At 34.6% G+C, this 17,543-nt stretch overlaps 1 protein-coding gene across 2 annotated transcripts in view; it reads right to left on the bottom strand.

Annotated features, from left to right (window-relative positions):
• The window catches only part of LOC136812560 (probable ATP-dependent RNA helicase DDX10), a 29,911-nt gene that overhangs the window by 5,543 nt on the left and 6,825 nt on the right, over window positions 1-17,543 (bottom strand). The window contains exons 2-13 of one of the 2 annotated variants that reach the window (XM_067069087.1): window positions 12,328-12,388; window positions 12,025-12,155; window positions 11,454-11,534; window positions 11,204-11,281; window positions 9,678-9,798; window positions 9,117-9,231; window positions 8,880-8,913; window positions 8,702-8,764; window positions 8,214-8,318; window positions 7,213-7,375; window positions 6,806-6,890; window positions 67-127 (exon numbers count right to left, since the gene is read on the bottom strand). In XM_067069087.1, the coding sequence (XP_066925188.1) occupies window positions 67-127; window positions 6,806-6,890; window positions 7,213-7,375; window positions 8,214-8,318; window positions 8,702-8,764; window positions 8,880-8,913; window positions 9,117-9,231; window positions 9,678-9,798; window positions 11,204-11,281; window positions 11,454-11,534; window positions 12,025-12,155; window positions 12,328-12,388 (1,098 nt within the window). Of the gene's footprint in view, window positions 1-66; window positions 128-6,805; window positions 6,891-7,212; window positions 7,376-8,213; window positions 8,319-8,701; window positions 8,765-8,879; window positions 8,914-9,116; window positions 9,232-9,677; window positions 9,799-11,203; window positions 11,282-11,453; window positions 11,535-12,024; window positions 12,156-12,327; window positions 12,390-17,543 lie in introns of both variants that reach the window. The other variant, XM_067069088.1, reaches the window with a different exon arrangement.

Raw genomic sequence — 17,543 nt, forward strand, 5'->3', positions numbered from 1 at the left:
CCGTCTAAGAACGCGTCGAAAATCTGGTTTTCACTTTTACAACCCATTGTACTGTAGAATGCTTACCTCTATTAAGTTGACTTCGGAAGGTAACAGCATCAGGAGTGCTTGACCGCCTTTTTCGTATCTAAAGTATTATGAATCGATACCCATTAAAATTCTCTTCTGTTATCACACTAAAGTCCGTTCGCTTTAAGCGTACATATTTTTTTAGATATCAATGGAGATCATCCTCAGGGAAATTTGTCAAGTTAAACTTGTATTCTATTGGTTAAAATTGACGTAACCTGATGAAACGCATTTCCCGAACAACACAAACGTCTCAAAACTTGATATGTCTAATTACGTCAGATTTTCCATACGCAAACACTCAAAAATGGTAAAAACCCCTTTTTAAGATCTATGCATTCAGAATAGCCTGATCTTAATTTACGCATTGCTAACCCTATGAGGGCAATATCGTAAAATATTGACAAATGTCAAAAAGTATTGTCCCGAGCTTGCGAAGGCAAAACGTTTGACAGAGGTCATTATTTTAGGGTATTACCCGAGAAAAAAAAACAATATCGATTGCGTCAATTTGTTTATATCGTCTATGGCCCTCTCACTTGGGTAATGAGGAAATGGAATACACGGGTTTCCACTTAATCCTTAAGGGGGAGAAATCAAGTAAACAAGCTCTCTGATTGGCTAAAAAGTGCCAAATTAACATGTTATCCAATCAGACAAACTCTTCACTTGATATTTTTTTAGTGCAAATTATACAGGAACAAAAACAGACCTAATTCGAAACCCTTGTATTTACACTTGAGGTTCCTCAAGATGACTATGACACAAGCTTTCATTAATCAATGCATGTTCTGATTGTTTTTTAATCACGTCTGTAATGTAAATAAACACACTTTTAAATATTTGATTTGGTAAGCGTTTTTCTTGAGAAGAAGGAACTTTAGCTAGATATTTCATTACGTTTATTTGGTGTAGAAATAAGTGAACATAATTTTGGTTTGGTCTCAAAAACACACACCTCAAAGATTTTGTTTGTAGCAGTTATAAACTGTAATTTTAGAGGTTGCAAAATGGAAAAGAATATCAACCAAACAAAAAACGACAGAACATATTGTTACCAACTCCCAGTTGCTATTGGAAACTCGACTTTTTGTGGATTGAATAAAAACTGGGAATCTCGTTTTCGTGATCACACTTTGCTCGCGATGACTATCATACCTATTGCAATTTATTGGATTGTTTTGTTTGCTTTCATCAAAACTTTGTATGAAACGCTGGTGAAATTTAAAACATGGAGGACTGAAGAAAGTCAAAAATATTTAACCGGAGGGAACAGGAAGTATGAAATATTGGACAAAACTCGCTTTAAAATGAGTGAAAATGTTTTCTGCCGTTCTCCATGTTGCATTCTTTATAAGTATCAACTTTTGAATGCAAAGTTGTATGTTTCAATTGTTCTTATGGCACTATTCAAATATTTTTGGGATGCAATTGATTTGACATTAGATCTTTACATTTTCTATCAACTGGAGAAAGGAGAAGTTCTCGATCCTGTAATCTACCGAAACGCGAAGGTCAACAACTTGATATATGGTTTTGCCATTCTTGGATGTATTTGTAAAGTTTTTACTTGGAAATACTTTCAAACACTTACCCCTAATAACAGAAACAATAAATACTTTGAGATGAAATTTCTTCAGATGAAAAATATGGTCATGGTGGCAAGTTTTATGTTTGAAGATGGCCCTGAGTTGATTTTGGAGTATTTCTACATTGAGAAATATATCACTTCATTTTCATTGCTTCTACTTGTAAAGGATACCTTTGTTGGTATTCTTGCCATAATCACTTTCCTTACGACATTGGTTTATCTTTGTAAAGCTACAAAATCTGTTCATTCAACAAATTGGTTTAGGAAAAACACAACTTCACACGTTTTCTATTCAATGTTAGTTATGTCTTTTACATTTTCGAACGTTTTGAGAGTCGCTGGAGCTAGTTATCAGTATATCACCAAAAAGTTAAAGCGATCCTGTTTTGTGATTGAAAATGGTGTTATCTTACAAACTCCCTTTACTTCTGGATGTATGCGTGGAATCGATTACGTCATTATTCTTATGGCAGGAATACCTTTGATCATTTTTGCTTACGCTTTATTGATGAACTTATTCATGAGTTGTCTTTGGTTACATTCAGATGGAAAATTTGAAGAGAGCTCTTCAGAAGCTGCTCATATCTTGAATAGACCATACTTCTTACAGCTGATCGATATTCACGGTGGACTAATGTTTAGTTTCTTTTGTCGCGCGGGGAAACAAATCTTAACATTTTTCGAGAAACGATCGAAGATATTCAAACACCTGAATTGTAAAGAAGTGTGCAGGAAACGCTGGTATATGGCGTGTGTAACAACAGCGTGCAAGAAACAAACAGAAAAGAAACTTTCGATCAATGTTACATATTTTAAAATACCCATTTCAACTTTAAATGATTTAAAGGGTGCTCGTGTTTGTTTTGAAAGTGCAGTTTAGTGTTCAAGTATAAACGTATATGTATACACGTATTATTATGTCCAGAAAAACAGTCGAACTTCTACAAATATTATAAGCCGTCATTATTTCACATAAAAAATTTTTTCATTTGTTCACCCCTTTGGTACATGCTTTTTCATAAGAATGTACTCAATAAGAATATCCATGATGAAATTAGCCAAAAAGAGAATATCACTATCATGGTATTTAGTGATAAAACCTAAGAATGACATTCTCAGAGCATTTTTAACTGTAAATTAACAACTGTCCCCCAGAAAGGCTCAAAATTTTGGGATGAAATTTTCTGTAAATTCCTAACTTTTATTTAGCTTCAAAATAAAAAAAACTTGACGCCCCAAAATTTTCACACCTTAAGCATGATGACATTTCTGACAGTAAGGTGTCACAAAAATTGCCACATTTCCAATACAAATTTATTTTTCATGTCAAATATATCGTTTTTAAACCGTAATTTGTTATTAAATATTTAGGATAATAGGCATTTTAGACTCAGAGAACTTTTTTCTAAAGCCTTTGTTCGAATACAATAGCTATTCAAAAGAACAGAGGAAATTTTCAGTTTTTGCTCTCTTTGGGCATAATGAGTGACGTCATCAAAACAATTTTTTGTCAAAAGTTACCTTAAATGATAAGGGTCTAATGTGCTAAATTTCATCCAAAAAGACGCACCAGATCAAAAAGTAAGGGTGGTACAGCCCCCTAGTTTTGAACCGCCCCTAAAAGCCTAGTATGAATAGGGTTAAAATAAAATAAAATTAAGAAAATTCATTTTTAGTTCTTGCTAAATACTTTAAAACTTTATGAGTCCTGGGAAGTACGAAACACGTGTCTGCGGATAGATGTAATACTTTAATAATGAGATTTTATTCGAAGATAACTATTGTGCGATCTTTTTTGATTCAAACTCCAATCTCTACAAAGATAATAATGATTTTTTGTTTTGATTGCTATTAGTTTTTAAGTATGTGTGTAAACTTATTTCATTTTTCGCATTTTTCTTGATTGAGAAAGAAGTGTTTACCTGGCTTTAGAAATGGTAGTGTAAACGGTGTGAGATTGATAATGATGATACTTTCATGTGTATAAAATTTTTTATATAGAATACACGCCTTTTTTTTAATAAGAATGGTATTTAAATTCTATGATGGTGATATTCTTAGCAAATTCTTATTTTTCTAGCTAATAACATCATTAATATTTTTATGTAGTATATTTATATTAAAAGTGTCGAAAGTTACAGCGTTATCCATCGGGTGGAGGGAGGTGGCCAGTAGAAGTAAAAAGAAAAACAGTAAAACTACACTACTAGCTGCCTCCTAGAGGCTCTGTGTAGGCGAGGCCAAATTGATTTCTTGTTTTACGGGCCAAGCTACCCAAATAAGAGGGTCGGTCGGTCGGCCAAAAAATAAGAATAAAAGTAGAATTTCACCTATAAAATCTCATAAATAGGTAGCAAAAACTACTACATCTTGACAAAAATGCGGAATAGAAAATAAAAAGACACAAAAATTTCTTCATGGATAAAGTGAAAATCGAACATAAAATTCTGAAAACCTTGGAAAAACTACCAAAATTTCGAAAATTTGGCAATATGTAAAGCTAGCAAAAGCTACTACATCTTGACAAAAATGCGGAATAGAAAATAAAAAGGCACAAAATTTTCTGGAGGGTCTCACTATATTTGGCATAAGTAAAGAAAGATATTTGAAAGTCTAAAGCGAATGGATTTAATCATGATAGGTTAAGCAGACAGATTGCTGCCTTCCCTTATACATTTTCTATATATTTTACATACTTTTTACTTATAGTAAACATTATTTTGGTCTGATTGAAAAAACATACATCTAGGATCAGTCTTAAATCTTATCCAAGTGTTAGTATTAAAATGGAAAAGAATATCAACCAAACAATAAACGACAGAACATATTGTCACCAACTCCCAATTGCTATTGGAAACTCGACTTTTTGTGGATTGAATAAAAACTGGGAATCTCGTTTTCGTGATCACACTTTGCTCGCAATGACTATCATACCCATCGCAATTTATTGGATTGTTTTGTTTGCTTTCATCAAAACTGTGTATGAAACGTTGGTGAAATTTAAAACATGGAGGACTGAAGAAAATCTAAAATATTTAACAGGAGGGTACAGGAGATATGAAATATTGGACAAAACTCACTTTGAAATGAGTGAAAATGTTTTCTGTGGTTTTCCATGTTGTATTCGTTACAAGTATCAACTTTTGAATGCAAAGTTATACGTTTCAATTGTTCTTATGGCACTATTCAGATATTTTTGGGATGCAATTGATTTGACATTAGATCTTTACATTTTCTATCAACTGGAGAAAGGAGAAGTTCTCGATCCTGTAATCTACCGAAACGCGAAGGTTAACAACTTGATATATGGTTTTGCCATTCTTGGATGTATTTGCAAAGTATTTACTTGGAAATTTTTCCAAGTTATCACAGAAAATTACAGAAATTATAAGTATTCTGAAATAAAATTTCTTCAGATGAAAAATATGGTCATGGTGGCAAGTTTTATGTTTGAAGATGGCCCTGAGTTGATTTTGGAGTATTTTTACATTGAGAAGTATGTCACTTCATTTTCATTGCTTCTACTTGTAAAAGATATCTTTGTTGGTATTCTTGCCATAATCACTTTCTTCACAACTTTGATTTACCTCATTAAGGACAGAAAAGCTGTCACTTTTGGACTTTGGTTCAGGACAATTACAATCTCACAAGTCTTCTATTCAATGTTAGTTATGTCCATTACATTTTCGAATGCTTTGAGAGTCGGTGGAGCGTGCTATCAATATGTCACCAAAAAGTTAAGGCGATCCTGTTTTATCGTGGGAAACGGTGTTATCTTACAAACTCCTTTTACTTCTGGATGTATGCGTGGAATCGATTACGTCATTATTCTTATGGCAGGAATACCATTGATGTTTTTCGCTTATGCTTTTTGGATGAACTTATTCTTGAGTTGTCTTTGGCTACACTCGGACCGAAAATATAAAGGAAAGACTTATTTGAATCGACACATTTTAAATAGGTCTTTATTCCGACATATGATTGATATTCATGGTGGTTTGATGTTTAGCTTCTTTTGTCGAGCCGGGAAACAAACATTGACATTTTTAGGGAGCTTGAAGTGCTTGGATTGCAGAAAACCATGGAAGAAGAACGCGGAAGAGAATATTATACACACTGTTTCATCTGTAAATTCAATCAATTTAAATGATGCTCGTATTTGCTATGAAAGTGCTGTTTGATGTCACGACTAAGTGTTACAAATTATTTTCGAAATTTGGATGAAAACAAATAGGAAAGTAAAAGGTTTGTCATGCAAGGTTAAGGTTTTTTTAGGCTGTATGCATCCCATTTGATATGTTTTGATATAGGGGATGCGTATCGTGTTATGTATAACATGTATGCATGTATAAAATTCCCATCCGAGAGTTACCCCCGTCTTTGACTTTTTTGTGAGGTATATTTTACCAAGCAAGCTGAGTGAGCGTTACGCTTTCTGGTATGTTTTTACTCGAAAAACGAAGGAGAGTCATATCATTCTTATCAAATTTGTGTCAATCTTCTAGACTCACTATAAATTGAAACAGGTTACTTCAAATTTAAGGTAACTCTCGGACGGGAATATGCATCCACTATATCAAAATCAATTTCGGGGATGCGCGCAACTTAAGGTTTTTGAACCATTCGAAAGCAGTTCAATAGCGTCGCATTGCAATAGTAGTCACCTCATGGATGGTCAGCCTCGTCCACCTACCAATAAATTCTAAATTGATTATATAGCGTAATGTTATCAATTGTTGCTGTATGTAATGTTATTTTTATTTAATCTATCATTTTCATTTTTTGCATTTGTTGCGAGATCACACACTTGTTTTTCTGTGCCATTTTTCTTTGCCATTTTTATATTCTGTTACAAAAAGCATTGCAACGTTACTCCACGGTTATTTTCAATTCTCGTTTAGATGGATAAGTTCCAAAACGAGACCGCGATCACGCCGTTACGATATATTCTTTGCTGTCATCACGATCAAGAAAATTAGTTTACCACTCAAAAAATAGCGAAAAATAATCAAAATTTTGACCACACTATTATGGCGTAAATTCGAATCACTCCATCACGCAAGAAAAAGCCTCAATCACGCCATCATGCAAACCGACCAGAGCAAAACGTTTAGAAAATCAATATTGATATAAACTTTTTCTGACCTTGCAGTTCTGCCGACTCTGTGGATATAAGTGTCTGTACTTTCAGGACAATCAAATTGTAATACCCAATTCACTGCAGGGAAATCTGAGGAATAAAAAATACAAATCAGGAATAACATTCTGAGAAGGGCTTCCAAAATGAGCTAGCCAAGAATTTGAAACCTTTTACAAATTTCCTATTTTCTTATTTTAATAACAATACTATGAATGGCTTGAAAGATATAACTCTTTTGACACATACTAAATGAATTATGAGCCATGAACTATGATAACGTCACTTAAAAGGAAGCAGAGGCTCTATAGAATCGACATTCGCTTCTTAGCGAAACTAGAAAAATTGAAACACTTCGCAGCTTTAGCTATACTATGTCATTTCTTACAGATTACATAACACCAAGGAAATTTACCTAGCCCTCTAGCAGCAATATCAGTTGCAAACATGACGGCATGTGGTGAGTTACAAAACTTCTGATAAATACCAATCCGTTTCATCTGACTTTGTTTCCCATACAACGACAACAAAAGTACACCTGGTCGAAATTTTCGGAACGTTTCATAGATGAATTTGACCTAGATAAGAAAGAATCACAAGCAGAGTGATTTAAAGTTGTTTAGAATTAGAATTTAGAAGTTGTAAACAAATATACCATTTCTTTCTTAAGAAAACATACGTTCTAACCGAGCCGAGCCTAAACTGTTTTTCTTCTCGTGAGATTCTGATTCTGATTATAATATTTGAAACTTCAAACTTTAAACTAGCATTTCCTTCTTTGCTTTTTCTGAAATCGGAGGCTTGGACTGTTTTTAATTCGTTCTTTAGTAGTAGGGGCCAAGCTTGGGGTCCCATAGCATCTTTTTTACGACCTAGCAATTTTTAGTCTATTCCAAAGAACAGTATATTATAAGATATTTTTGAGAGGGAGGACGTGGATTAGGCCCGGGAAAACTTTTTATGACCATAATAGTGACGCCATAGGCAAAATTGTAAGGGAAAATGAGGGGTAGGAAAGTAGCTGATTTTCAAAAGTTAAAATAAACGAAAGTAAATCTGATAGAGCATGAAATTCTGAGCAAAAAAATGTATTACAACAACTCTCTGTCTAAAACACACAAAGAAATACAGCCGCTTTAAGATCAACTAACTGCCAGCTCTACTGTGATTTGACGTCAAATCCTGTCTTGGTCGTACTGACGTCGGTTTGTTTTTTAACTTCAAGAGGCTGTATTTTTTTTATAGTAGTATCTGGTCAAACATAAGATTTGCGTGCTTAAAAAATTGTCCGTCACATGTAAAAGATTGAGAAAATTGCTTTTATACTATATTTGCTACTAAATGCAGACCGTAAAGACTCGAATGATTTGAACAATTTAGATCATGAAAACCAAGAGTGAATAAATCTATACATACCTGTTTACAACTTGACAAGAAAACGATACATTTCGATTTCAAATGATTTTTTATGAATGAATATAAAAAGTTGATTTTGTCTTCCAAGTTAAGTTCCACATAATTCTATAAGAAAAGAAAATTCTTTCAAGGAGAACCCTATTCTTAACTTAAATTTTGCAGACAGCTTTAAGGCTTCTCTCGAGGCAAAAAATCCAATCTCATGGAAAATTATGAATTTCTCTACCTTAAATTTAAAATTCGCCACGTTTACATAGTAAGGAGGATCCAGTCTACACTACATGAAAAAATCACTACAATTTAAACTAAGCTTTTGAGTAAAATTTGATAGGAACCTTGAACTTAGATGGATCATTCTTAGAAGTTGATTCTAGAAAAGTTTTGAAAAATAAGAAGCTTCAAAGGATGGGCAAAATTACATGGCTGTCCGCAGCATCTGAGAGGAAAACCTTTACACAATAAAACTTCAGATAAATTTCAGTGCTTACCTGTGTTAGTTTCTTTGGCGTGGCGTATTTAGAATTTTCGTGTACTGCAATGTATTCTGGATTCTAGAGATAAAATAAAAATAAAAATCATGAAATTAAGCATTTAAGTCAAAATAGGTTCCCTTTATTATTTGGCTATACAAACTTCCCATTTGTATATTTTTAGAAAAGTATATACCTTTAAACTTAGACGTGCCAAGTCTTGCACCGATCTAGAAAAAATATATTCACAAGCTTTAGCAAATAGGATACTGAATGAGAATCGAACACACCTTTTCTTGTGAAAACAATCAAAAAAACAATTTGCGAAAATAAAAGTAACAAGTATTCTGATTTGAGATTATTCATGAGGCAGAAAATAGCTATAGGAGCAGCATTTTAATAAAGAAATTGAATATTCCTGAAGAAGCCTTACTTTGTTTGTGTTGCAGAATAAAGGAGAGTTTGTCTGTCTTCTGGTAAATTGTCAATGATAGCATTCATTGTGTTTTTGAAACCAAGATCCAAAATTCGATCTGCTTCGTCCAGCACTAAAAGAAAGCATACCTTAAAGGAAGAAATTTTGGCGGAAAGAAAATTTGGCGGATTTGGCGGATTTGACTGAAATCCGCCAAATTAAGTTCCCGCCAAAATTTCTTTTTTTCCGCCATCCGCCAAATTAAACAGTTTGAAAATATGATCTCTTTTAAGGTGTTTTTGCTATAATTTTCGCTGTTTTGACGCCATCTTAAGGTTAAATTTTTAAGCGACCGCCAAATTAAATTCCCGCCAAATTTAGTTTTTCCGTGCATCCGCCAAATTAAATTCCCTCTGAAAAAACTTTTTTGGCCATCCGCCAAATTAAATTCCCGCCAAAATTTCTTCCTTTAAGGTATCTCGTTCAAGCTTTATACTGGATTTAGCTGAATACAGATATTAGGGAATTAGGCTTAGCCTTAAGTTATCAGGGATCACGATAACATTGTAAAATTAATACCTAACACTTTCAGGTCATCACAATGAAAACTTGCAGTCTCATCAAAATGTTGGAGAAGACGACCAGGAGTGCAAATCACAATGTTGGTACTCCGGATACGCATTTGTTCCTCTTTTACATCCTAAATATGACGTGTAAATAATACTTCATAAACTTCCAGGGTGATGCATTTATTAAAGATCTAGAGAGACTATTTCCAACAGACTTTAAATCGTCATAAATGATGCTTATTTTGCAGAATAAGAATGGATAAACACTTAGTACAAAGATTTAAAGGCAATCAAAAAATAAAGCTGTTTCCTGAAAAAGAAAAAAAAAATTATAGGATCTGCAGTTACTAAAAAAGGACCGGCAAATCATGAAAGGGAATCAGGGCACCTAGCGCACAATGGAAACGAGTTAATTAGTTTTTGTGTTTCTGCAGCAAATTATCCAGTGAAATAAAAAGTAGACTCAAAGCTATCCAATTTTAATGGGGAAAAGGAACTTACTTCGATTAGAAATTTGAATAAATGAAAGCAATTTCCTGATGAATTTTTAAACTTCTACTGATGACTGTTACTTCAGACAGGGATATGTTATAGCGGAGCTGGATAGCGCACATTTAAAAAAGCCTAGTTCTATATCTGTCCCTGACATTAAAATTTGATATGAAATTTAACTTTTTTAATTACAAACTCGTGAAATTTTGATTTCCTCTTAGCCAATGATTCTGCTGCTGCATTTATCGTTCACGATTAAAAACTTTTAATTATCAAGAGGGTCTGTAAAACATTGGTAAATGACAATTTAAAAAGTAAAGTTATAAGAAATTTCTTCTCTAAGATTATAAATAGTACTTTTTCATTTGAAATACCGCGCTACACCGCGGGGTACCTCACTTTCTAACTGATATTTTCAGATAGCGAGTCGGTATGTCTGATTATGGAAAAAAATTCAAGTCAATTGAAACAATATTTGTCAAAATATTTACATCCGAAATTTTTAAAGAGAAATCATGAAAGCTTCTCAAATTCATAACACACGCTGATAAAAACAGATTTCATTTACAAGGAAGCTTTTGGGGTATCTTCTGCTAATATTATTTTGATGAAAAGCGGGAACAACATAGCAAAATATGTGCAAACGTACTGCATGAATACTTTGTCTGCTTCATTATTTTTATAAAAACAAAACACTCAAGGGGACAGAGATGGATTTCTATTATCAACAGTTTACAATAGAAAAGACAAAGAAGCAATCCGCTAAGGAATTCTCGTCCTTCATCCAGCTCCGCTATAACATATCCCTGCTTCAGATACTTTGAAATTTCAAATGCATAAAGAGTTTAATAGTAGGCATGTCTAGTTTTTCAATAAATGGGTCCAAAAATAAGGGCTACCCTTAAGATTTTTCTGGGCAGCCCTTCTAATATCAATCCATAGGGTATTAGGCATGTCTGGTCCAAATTTGGTGCTGCGTTCCAAATTTGCACGATAATTACACCAATCAAGCCTACTATAAATAACTGGAAGTAAACTACATACCTTTCCACCAATGATAAGACCAGCTGAAAAGTCGTGCTGCTTTCCAACCTTGCGCAAAACTTCAAAAGTCTGAAGTGCCTGTTGAAAGGAGGAAAAGGGAAGTGTGAACACATATAATGTGGTATCTTAGAAATGGATATTACTAACTTAAGCTGTTACTTTGAATACAAATCATATTACTAAATCCTTCTTCTCCAGAAAAAGGAACGAAATACTATATTCTACAAAACATCCAGTATCCTATTTTTACCAGCTCTCGAGTTGGTGCAATAATCAAAGCACCTAGTCCATCCATGTTTGACCATTTGTTTTGCCATAATAGTTCCAGAACCTGAAAATAGAGCATTTCTTAGTAGATCAATTCAGACAGTAAGAGCGCTCTAGCCTCTATACATAATATGCCACATCGCAATGTCTTCCCAGAACCAACAGCTGATTTGTTGAAAGTGATATATTGACTGATTTTACGTCACTTACAACCAAACAGCTATTGGGTCTGTGATGTAATGTCAGAAGACATTGTAATGGTGCATTATCATGAATATAAGACAACCTAGTCCGCCTTTCAAATTATGATTACATATCGATGAACAAAACATAGGTAACCCTGAAGAATCTAGATACAAGACTGAGAACTTAGGGTAAATTTACAGTGACTAGGCTGATGTTTGAATGCTTGCTGAAATTTGCAGAAGAACCTAGTATCTGAACCCATGATTAAATAATGAAAAACCTTGCCATCATTAGAAATTTCTGCTCTAAGCCAACTACAGAAGGGATGTTGTAGGTTGTTACCAAAAGCTGAACCTATAGTAACTTACTGGAATCAGGAATGCTAAAGTTTTCCCAGAGCCGGTTTTTGCGGCAGCAAGAACATCTAATCCACGTAACGCTAGAGCAATGCCATCCTTTTGAATTTCAGTTGGTTTACTGAAACCCGCATCTACAAGACCTGAAAGAAACAAATCTTAAATGAGGAACTATATATAAAGTGAAGCACAATGTGTTGAAACCACTTTTGAAAGTACCAGGTTCATACCCATGTTCTTTTAATCCTTAAGCAAAATACCTTGATAAGCATATTGGTCAAAATATAATCAAAATATTGTGAAAGTGACCTTTACCTTTCAATGTTCTTTTAGAAATTGGAAAATTCTCAAAACTTTCAACAGTGCTGACATCAATCTAAATAAAAAGGAATGTGTAAATAGTTCTTTTTTTTTCAAATGCGATTCGAATGTTTGTAAAGGTCTATTTAAATTTAAATATAATTTACATTACACTGGGAAGGAGCTTTTATGTTGATTGATAAGGAGAAAGGGGCCAAATCACTAATTGAGACAGGGTTGTTTACATTGCCTTTCTTTCTATTGTAGTTCTTGATGGAAAAACATGGAAAAAAGGCCGAAATACACTGGTTTGTAACTGGCTATCATGTCTTTAAAATCAGACCTCACGATAATGAGGAAATGCTTCTTTACAAGGAAAATGACAACCGATACAACCCTTATGCTGTCCTAGTTAAGCAGGCAAATTTCCAGGCCTTTTCTGCTATCGGATAACGGTGGCAGAAACTCAATCTTTGCTTGAATTTTGAAACTCAATCCTAATTTTTGTACATGAGCCATGAGAATCATGACAAAAATTTGAAGTCCTAGGCCCTTATTAACAGAAAAAGCCCATTCTGAGGTTAATTCTTTGTGTCTTAATAGTTCCCAACTAATTAAACAGAGCCTGGGTTGATTAATTTTGTTCTTCAAACTGAATTCAAACTCAATCTTTGAAATTATAACGGTAGCAGCTTAAAACCCTGCAAATTTGCCTGTTAAGACAAAAATAGAGCAAAAAATCGTCGGTAGAGTCCCAATGAATCTCTGCTGCGCCTTTCCTATGCTCAAGCTCCACAGTCTAGGCAAAGACTTCAGGTGTATCTATTTGAATAATGAGCACAGGCTAAATAACTACACTGACAAGTTTAAGCAAGGTCGTCCTCATGATAAAAATAGTGACGGTGCTGTTTTGGACTGTAAATAAGTATTTACCTATAAGGTCAAAGACTTGGATGGAATCAAAAAGCTTATTCAGTGCAACATCCCCAAACAAGACATTGAAAGAATTTGTTGCTAGAAATGTTATATTTTATGATCTGAATATAATTTTGTTAAATGAAAATAAACCAGCCGAGGCTGGAAGGGAGGGAAATGCTACGCCGGAGCTGCACCAACTTAAATGGGAAAAGTTGAAGGCAGCAGATCTCAAACATCAAATCTACGCCAGAGATATCTGGCGCACAAGCCACAATTTCCAGACTGGAAATAACTATATTGTCTAAGGTTAAATGGGGCTTTCCTTTTTGCCCTTTTATCAATTATTAGTCAGTCGAGTAAAACTTTCTATACAATCAATGATATGTTTGTTTTGCGTCTGATTTTCATAAATCAATATTCTTAAAGCTTATTACTTATTTTGTTTCAGCGTGAATAAAACATAAAATGAGTTAATTTGAAGCCGGGAGGGGGGCACTCAAGGTAAATGACCTACCAGACGTTCGGCCCTTAAGGGTAGGTTTATCATAGTTCAGCTAGTGCACTGTAAGGGTAGGAAATTACAAAACTGCACTGAACTGCACTGTAAGGGTAAGAAATTGTGATAAAAGGCCAATTTTTTGGTAAAATTGGCACAAAATTGGTCAATTTTGGAGGAAAAAATAAACATTATCTTGGAAAATTGCAAAAATCTTCGCCCTTACGTGCGAAGAAGTGCACTGTAAGGGTATGATTTTTCATGGAAATTCACTGCACTGTAAGGGTCCGATTTTAGAAGCCAAATTTTGGGCCGAACGTATGGTCGTTTTCAGATTGAGTGCCCCCCCCCCGGATTTGAAGATATCACAGATATAATAGAGTAATTCTTGAAGACGCAAACATCACTTTTTGATATGAACGAACGCCTTCAACACCTTTAAAATTGATAAACCATTCACAACATTTTTTATTAACACCTACTCATGCAGACACACTAATTCCTTTTTATAATGAAGATTCAGAAATTTTGGTATCGACAGTGTCACCAATATCTTCAAACATTAACCTACCTACTTCTTCAAAAGAAGAAATTATATCAATATATTTCAAAAATGTTCACAACTTGGTTGAGTATTTATGACATGCAAATGTTACACCCCCTTTTCACAGACAAATGCAAAATTTTGCCGTGTTGACGCGTTGAGAATGTTCAGTCCAGTGGCACCACACAAGAATAACACAAGAAATTTGTTTCTATCTAAAATATACTGTTTGACATTCTGTTCTGTTGAAAATTTAGAATTCTTGTAGAGTTTTGATATTAACATGCCGTCTTTCGTATAATGCTTTGTTGAAGATCTCATTTCCCAAAAGAAATAGCAACGTCTAACGACGGCCAGAGAGATCTGTTTCCTTCCAAAGGTTGTCTGACAAGTGATTCATCAAAACATTGATCATTTGCAAAAGTACATCACAAATTGAAAAATTTGAGGAACTAATTGGGTATGAGCCATCTGGGGTTTCAATAGATTGGACTGTTGGTGAAGTCGATTCCCTGCTTGAAAAATCAAAACATTGATAAGTGATCGAATTTACTGAACTTTGCCAAATTAAAACGCGTGAAAATATCATAATTACGTATGACCACGGCTCCTGTTCACTCCAATCATGATTCTGATCACGTGATATAGCTTGATGTTTTGACTTTTTTAAACAAATGAAATCATAATATTACGAAAACAAGTGAAATTTACATGGTTGATCAATTTATAAAGTTTGATTTGACGGTTTGTTTCAGAAGACAACTGTTATTGTAAAAAAAGTCATTTGGAAGTGTAATCATACCCTTTTCAGGGAGCTGGATCCACATTTTTTAAGTCATAATTCATTGCCAGTAATGCCGCAGCGTGGTTTGAAACCTTGCTGGTGGTTATTGTAGGTCTGGTGGAAAATGGATTTATTTCTGAATGTAAACATTACTACAGTTAGAATAGAATATTTTCTTCATTTTGACAGACAAAAGGTTCAAGGTTTGTTTACTTTTTATTTTACTGCATTTCTCTGCCTTATTCTGCTCTAGTAGGTGATTGAAATCTCCTGGTTTTTTGTTTTTGTCAGTGTTTGCTCAGCAACCATTTTGAATTTTTTTTTTGAAGTTTGTATTCGGCAATTTCGTGACCTCTACAGAATCGAGGATTATGCCTGTTGCTGAGGGGAATAGCAGTGACGATACGACACATAAAAAAGAGAAAAAAAGCAGGAAGGATGACTGATTCAATCCACAAAGTGTGTAGTGACCCAAAATCACTGAAGAATGGTGGATGGTACTGGGACAAAAGTCAGTAATTAGGAGACAGTAATTTCACATGTGAAGACATTTCTTCTGCAGCAGCATGATCAGAATTTTTGTCTCTCACTGGCTAAAGTCCCCATGCTCTTATTGGGAATCTGGGATTTAGGGTCAAACTCAGGCCCAGTCCCTCAAAGCATGGGTAAGTAAGGCAAAAGAGACAAATGACAAAAAGGCAAAACACAGAAGGGAATGATGACTCTTGACTCCTTGACCAAAACTCTGTTCTGCAAAATATCCTTGTGAGTCATCATTATGGGGAAAGTGAAAGTGAAAGTAAATAATAACAAGATGGTAGCCTAGCTATGTATAAAAGAGAAATATCCCCAGTGACATATAAAATATGGTTCCCACAAGTGCAATCTAAATTTTCAGAGTTGACAAATCTACTGTGGATTGAAGATTCAGGGACCTACTTTACTGAAATGAAATAACCCTCTCCCTGTCAGTTAGAGAAACCATCCAGGATCCTGCCATTCTATAAGCCAGCAAAAACTAAATGACACTTGTAAACTTAAGATTCTTACTATTTTCCATCAAAAACAAGTGATACTTTTATGAGCCTACCTGGTTATGCGTTTAACACATTTATAATTGATATCTACGTGACGTGATCTAAACAATCATTCAGAACACAAATAGTGATGATCTAGTTTTTCTATGAAAACACACCAAGCAACCAAAATGTCCTGTCTAAACACACATATTCTTCAAAAGTAAGCCCTCACGAGCAAAAAAAACATCTATCTCATAAAATAATTTGAGTAATTTGACTAAGAACATTGATGTATGCTTATTAATAGTGGTTCTTATAGATAAACATGCGTTTTTTGAGCCAACAAATTTTTTTTGCAAAAGTCTGCTTAATCCATCTTTTATCTATGATGGTACCCTACTTTCATGCAAAGAATCAGAAAAAATTAATGATCCATTTTTTCACAAAGTCCAAAAAACCCGTTTTTTAGCTGTTTTTTGGCCCAAATCAGCCCAAAAAATATTTTTTTCGAAAATCGGGCTCCGTCACATTTTGGCCACTACCATTTTGCACCTTTGTACTAAAAATCAAAAGATTCCTATGATACAATCTCGAGAAAAGTTGGTAACAGACGAACGGACGGACGAACAAACGAACACAGGTTAATTTATAGGACCTCCACCCCACCGGGGTAGGTCCAACAACCAAAGACATTGCTGCTTCCCAAAGCTGGAGACAAACAAATTATCTTCCAAGATTATGGTGCCCTTTTGGATCTATTGTTATGGCCATCTAAAATTGTGGAAAGAGTTGCGGAAAGATAGAGGCGCCCGCTGCTTCAAGGGTGGTAACGCCAAAACACCCAATATGATCTTCCAACAGAAGACGAGTTAGTTACAGCGCGAGTTACGTCATACACTTCACCACAGCGCACAAAGAACGATGTTTCAGTGAATATCAATAATTATAAGAATATCTTCAGGCTGCATCATTTGAGGCGTGTGATAGCACGCGCACACCTCCACACACACCTAAAATGTCTGAGGAGTGCGATCAATCACACCCCATAAAGTAAGTTTCACAACTGAAAGTTGTGCATAGCACTCCTTATCACACGCCTAAATTACTAAAATTAAGGTTTTAGGAGTGCGATTGACCACACGCCTGAAATTTTCAAATGATGCAGCCTGTATCTTACCGTCAACTGCTCCAACTTGGGACTATCTTATGCAACATGGGATGGCCATTCCACCACCATTTCACCGAACCTCCATAGTCATTTGATTAGAGTTTAATCAACCGTGTATAAAAAAATACACAATTTCTCTTTCGCACCAAGTAGGCTTTTAAATTGAAATATGAAAAAAATCTGTAGTGGAACACACGCGAATGTGAGCGTTTGACGTCACTCACTGGCAAGCTACACTCACTATTTGTTAATCTCATCGGGTGGTAGGCGGTTTGGCGGCGGGCATTCTCTAATTTTCCATT

The sequence above is a fragment of the Clytia hemisphaerica genome, unplaced genomic scaffold (assembly GCF_902728285.1).
Source record: "Clytia hemisphaerica strain Z4C2 unplaced genomic scaffold, Clytia hemisphaerica genome assembly, whole genome shotgun sequence".
NCBI classification, from domain to species: Eukaryota; Metazoa; Cnidaria; class Hydrozoa; order Leptothecata; family Clytiidae; genus Clytia; species Clytia hemisphaerica.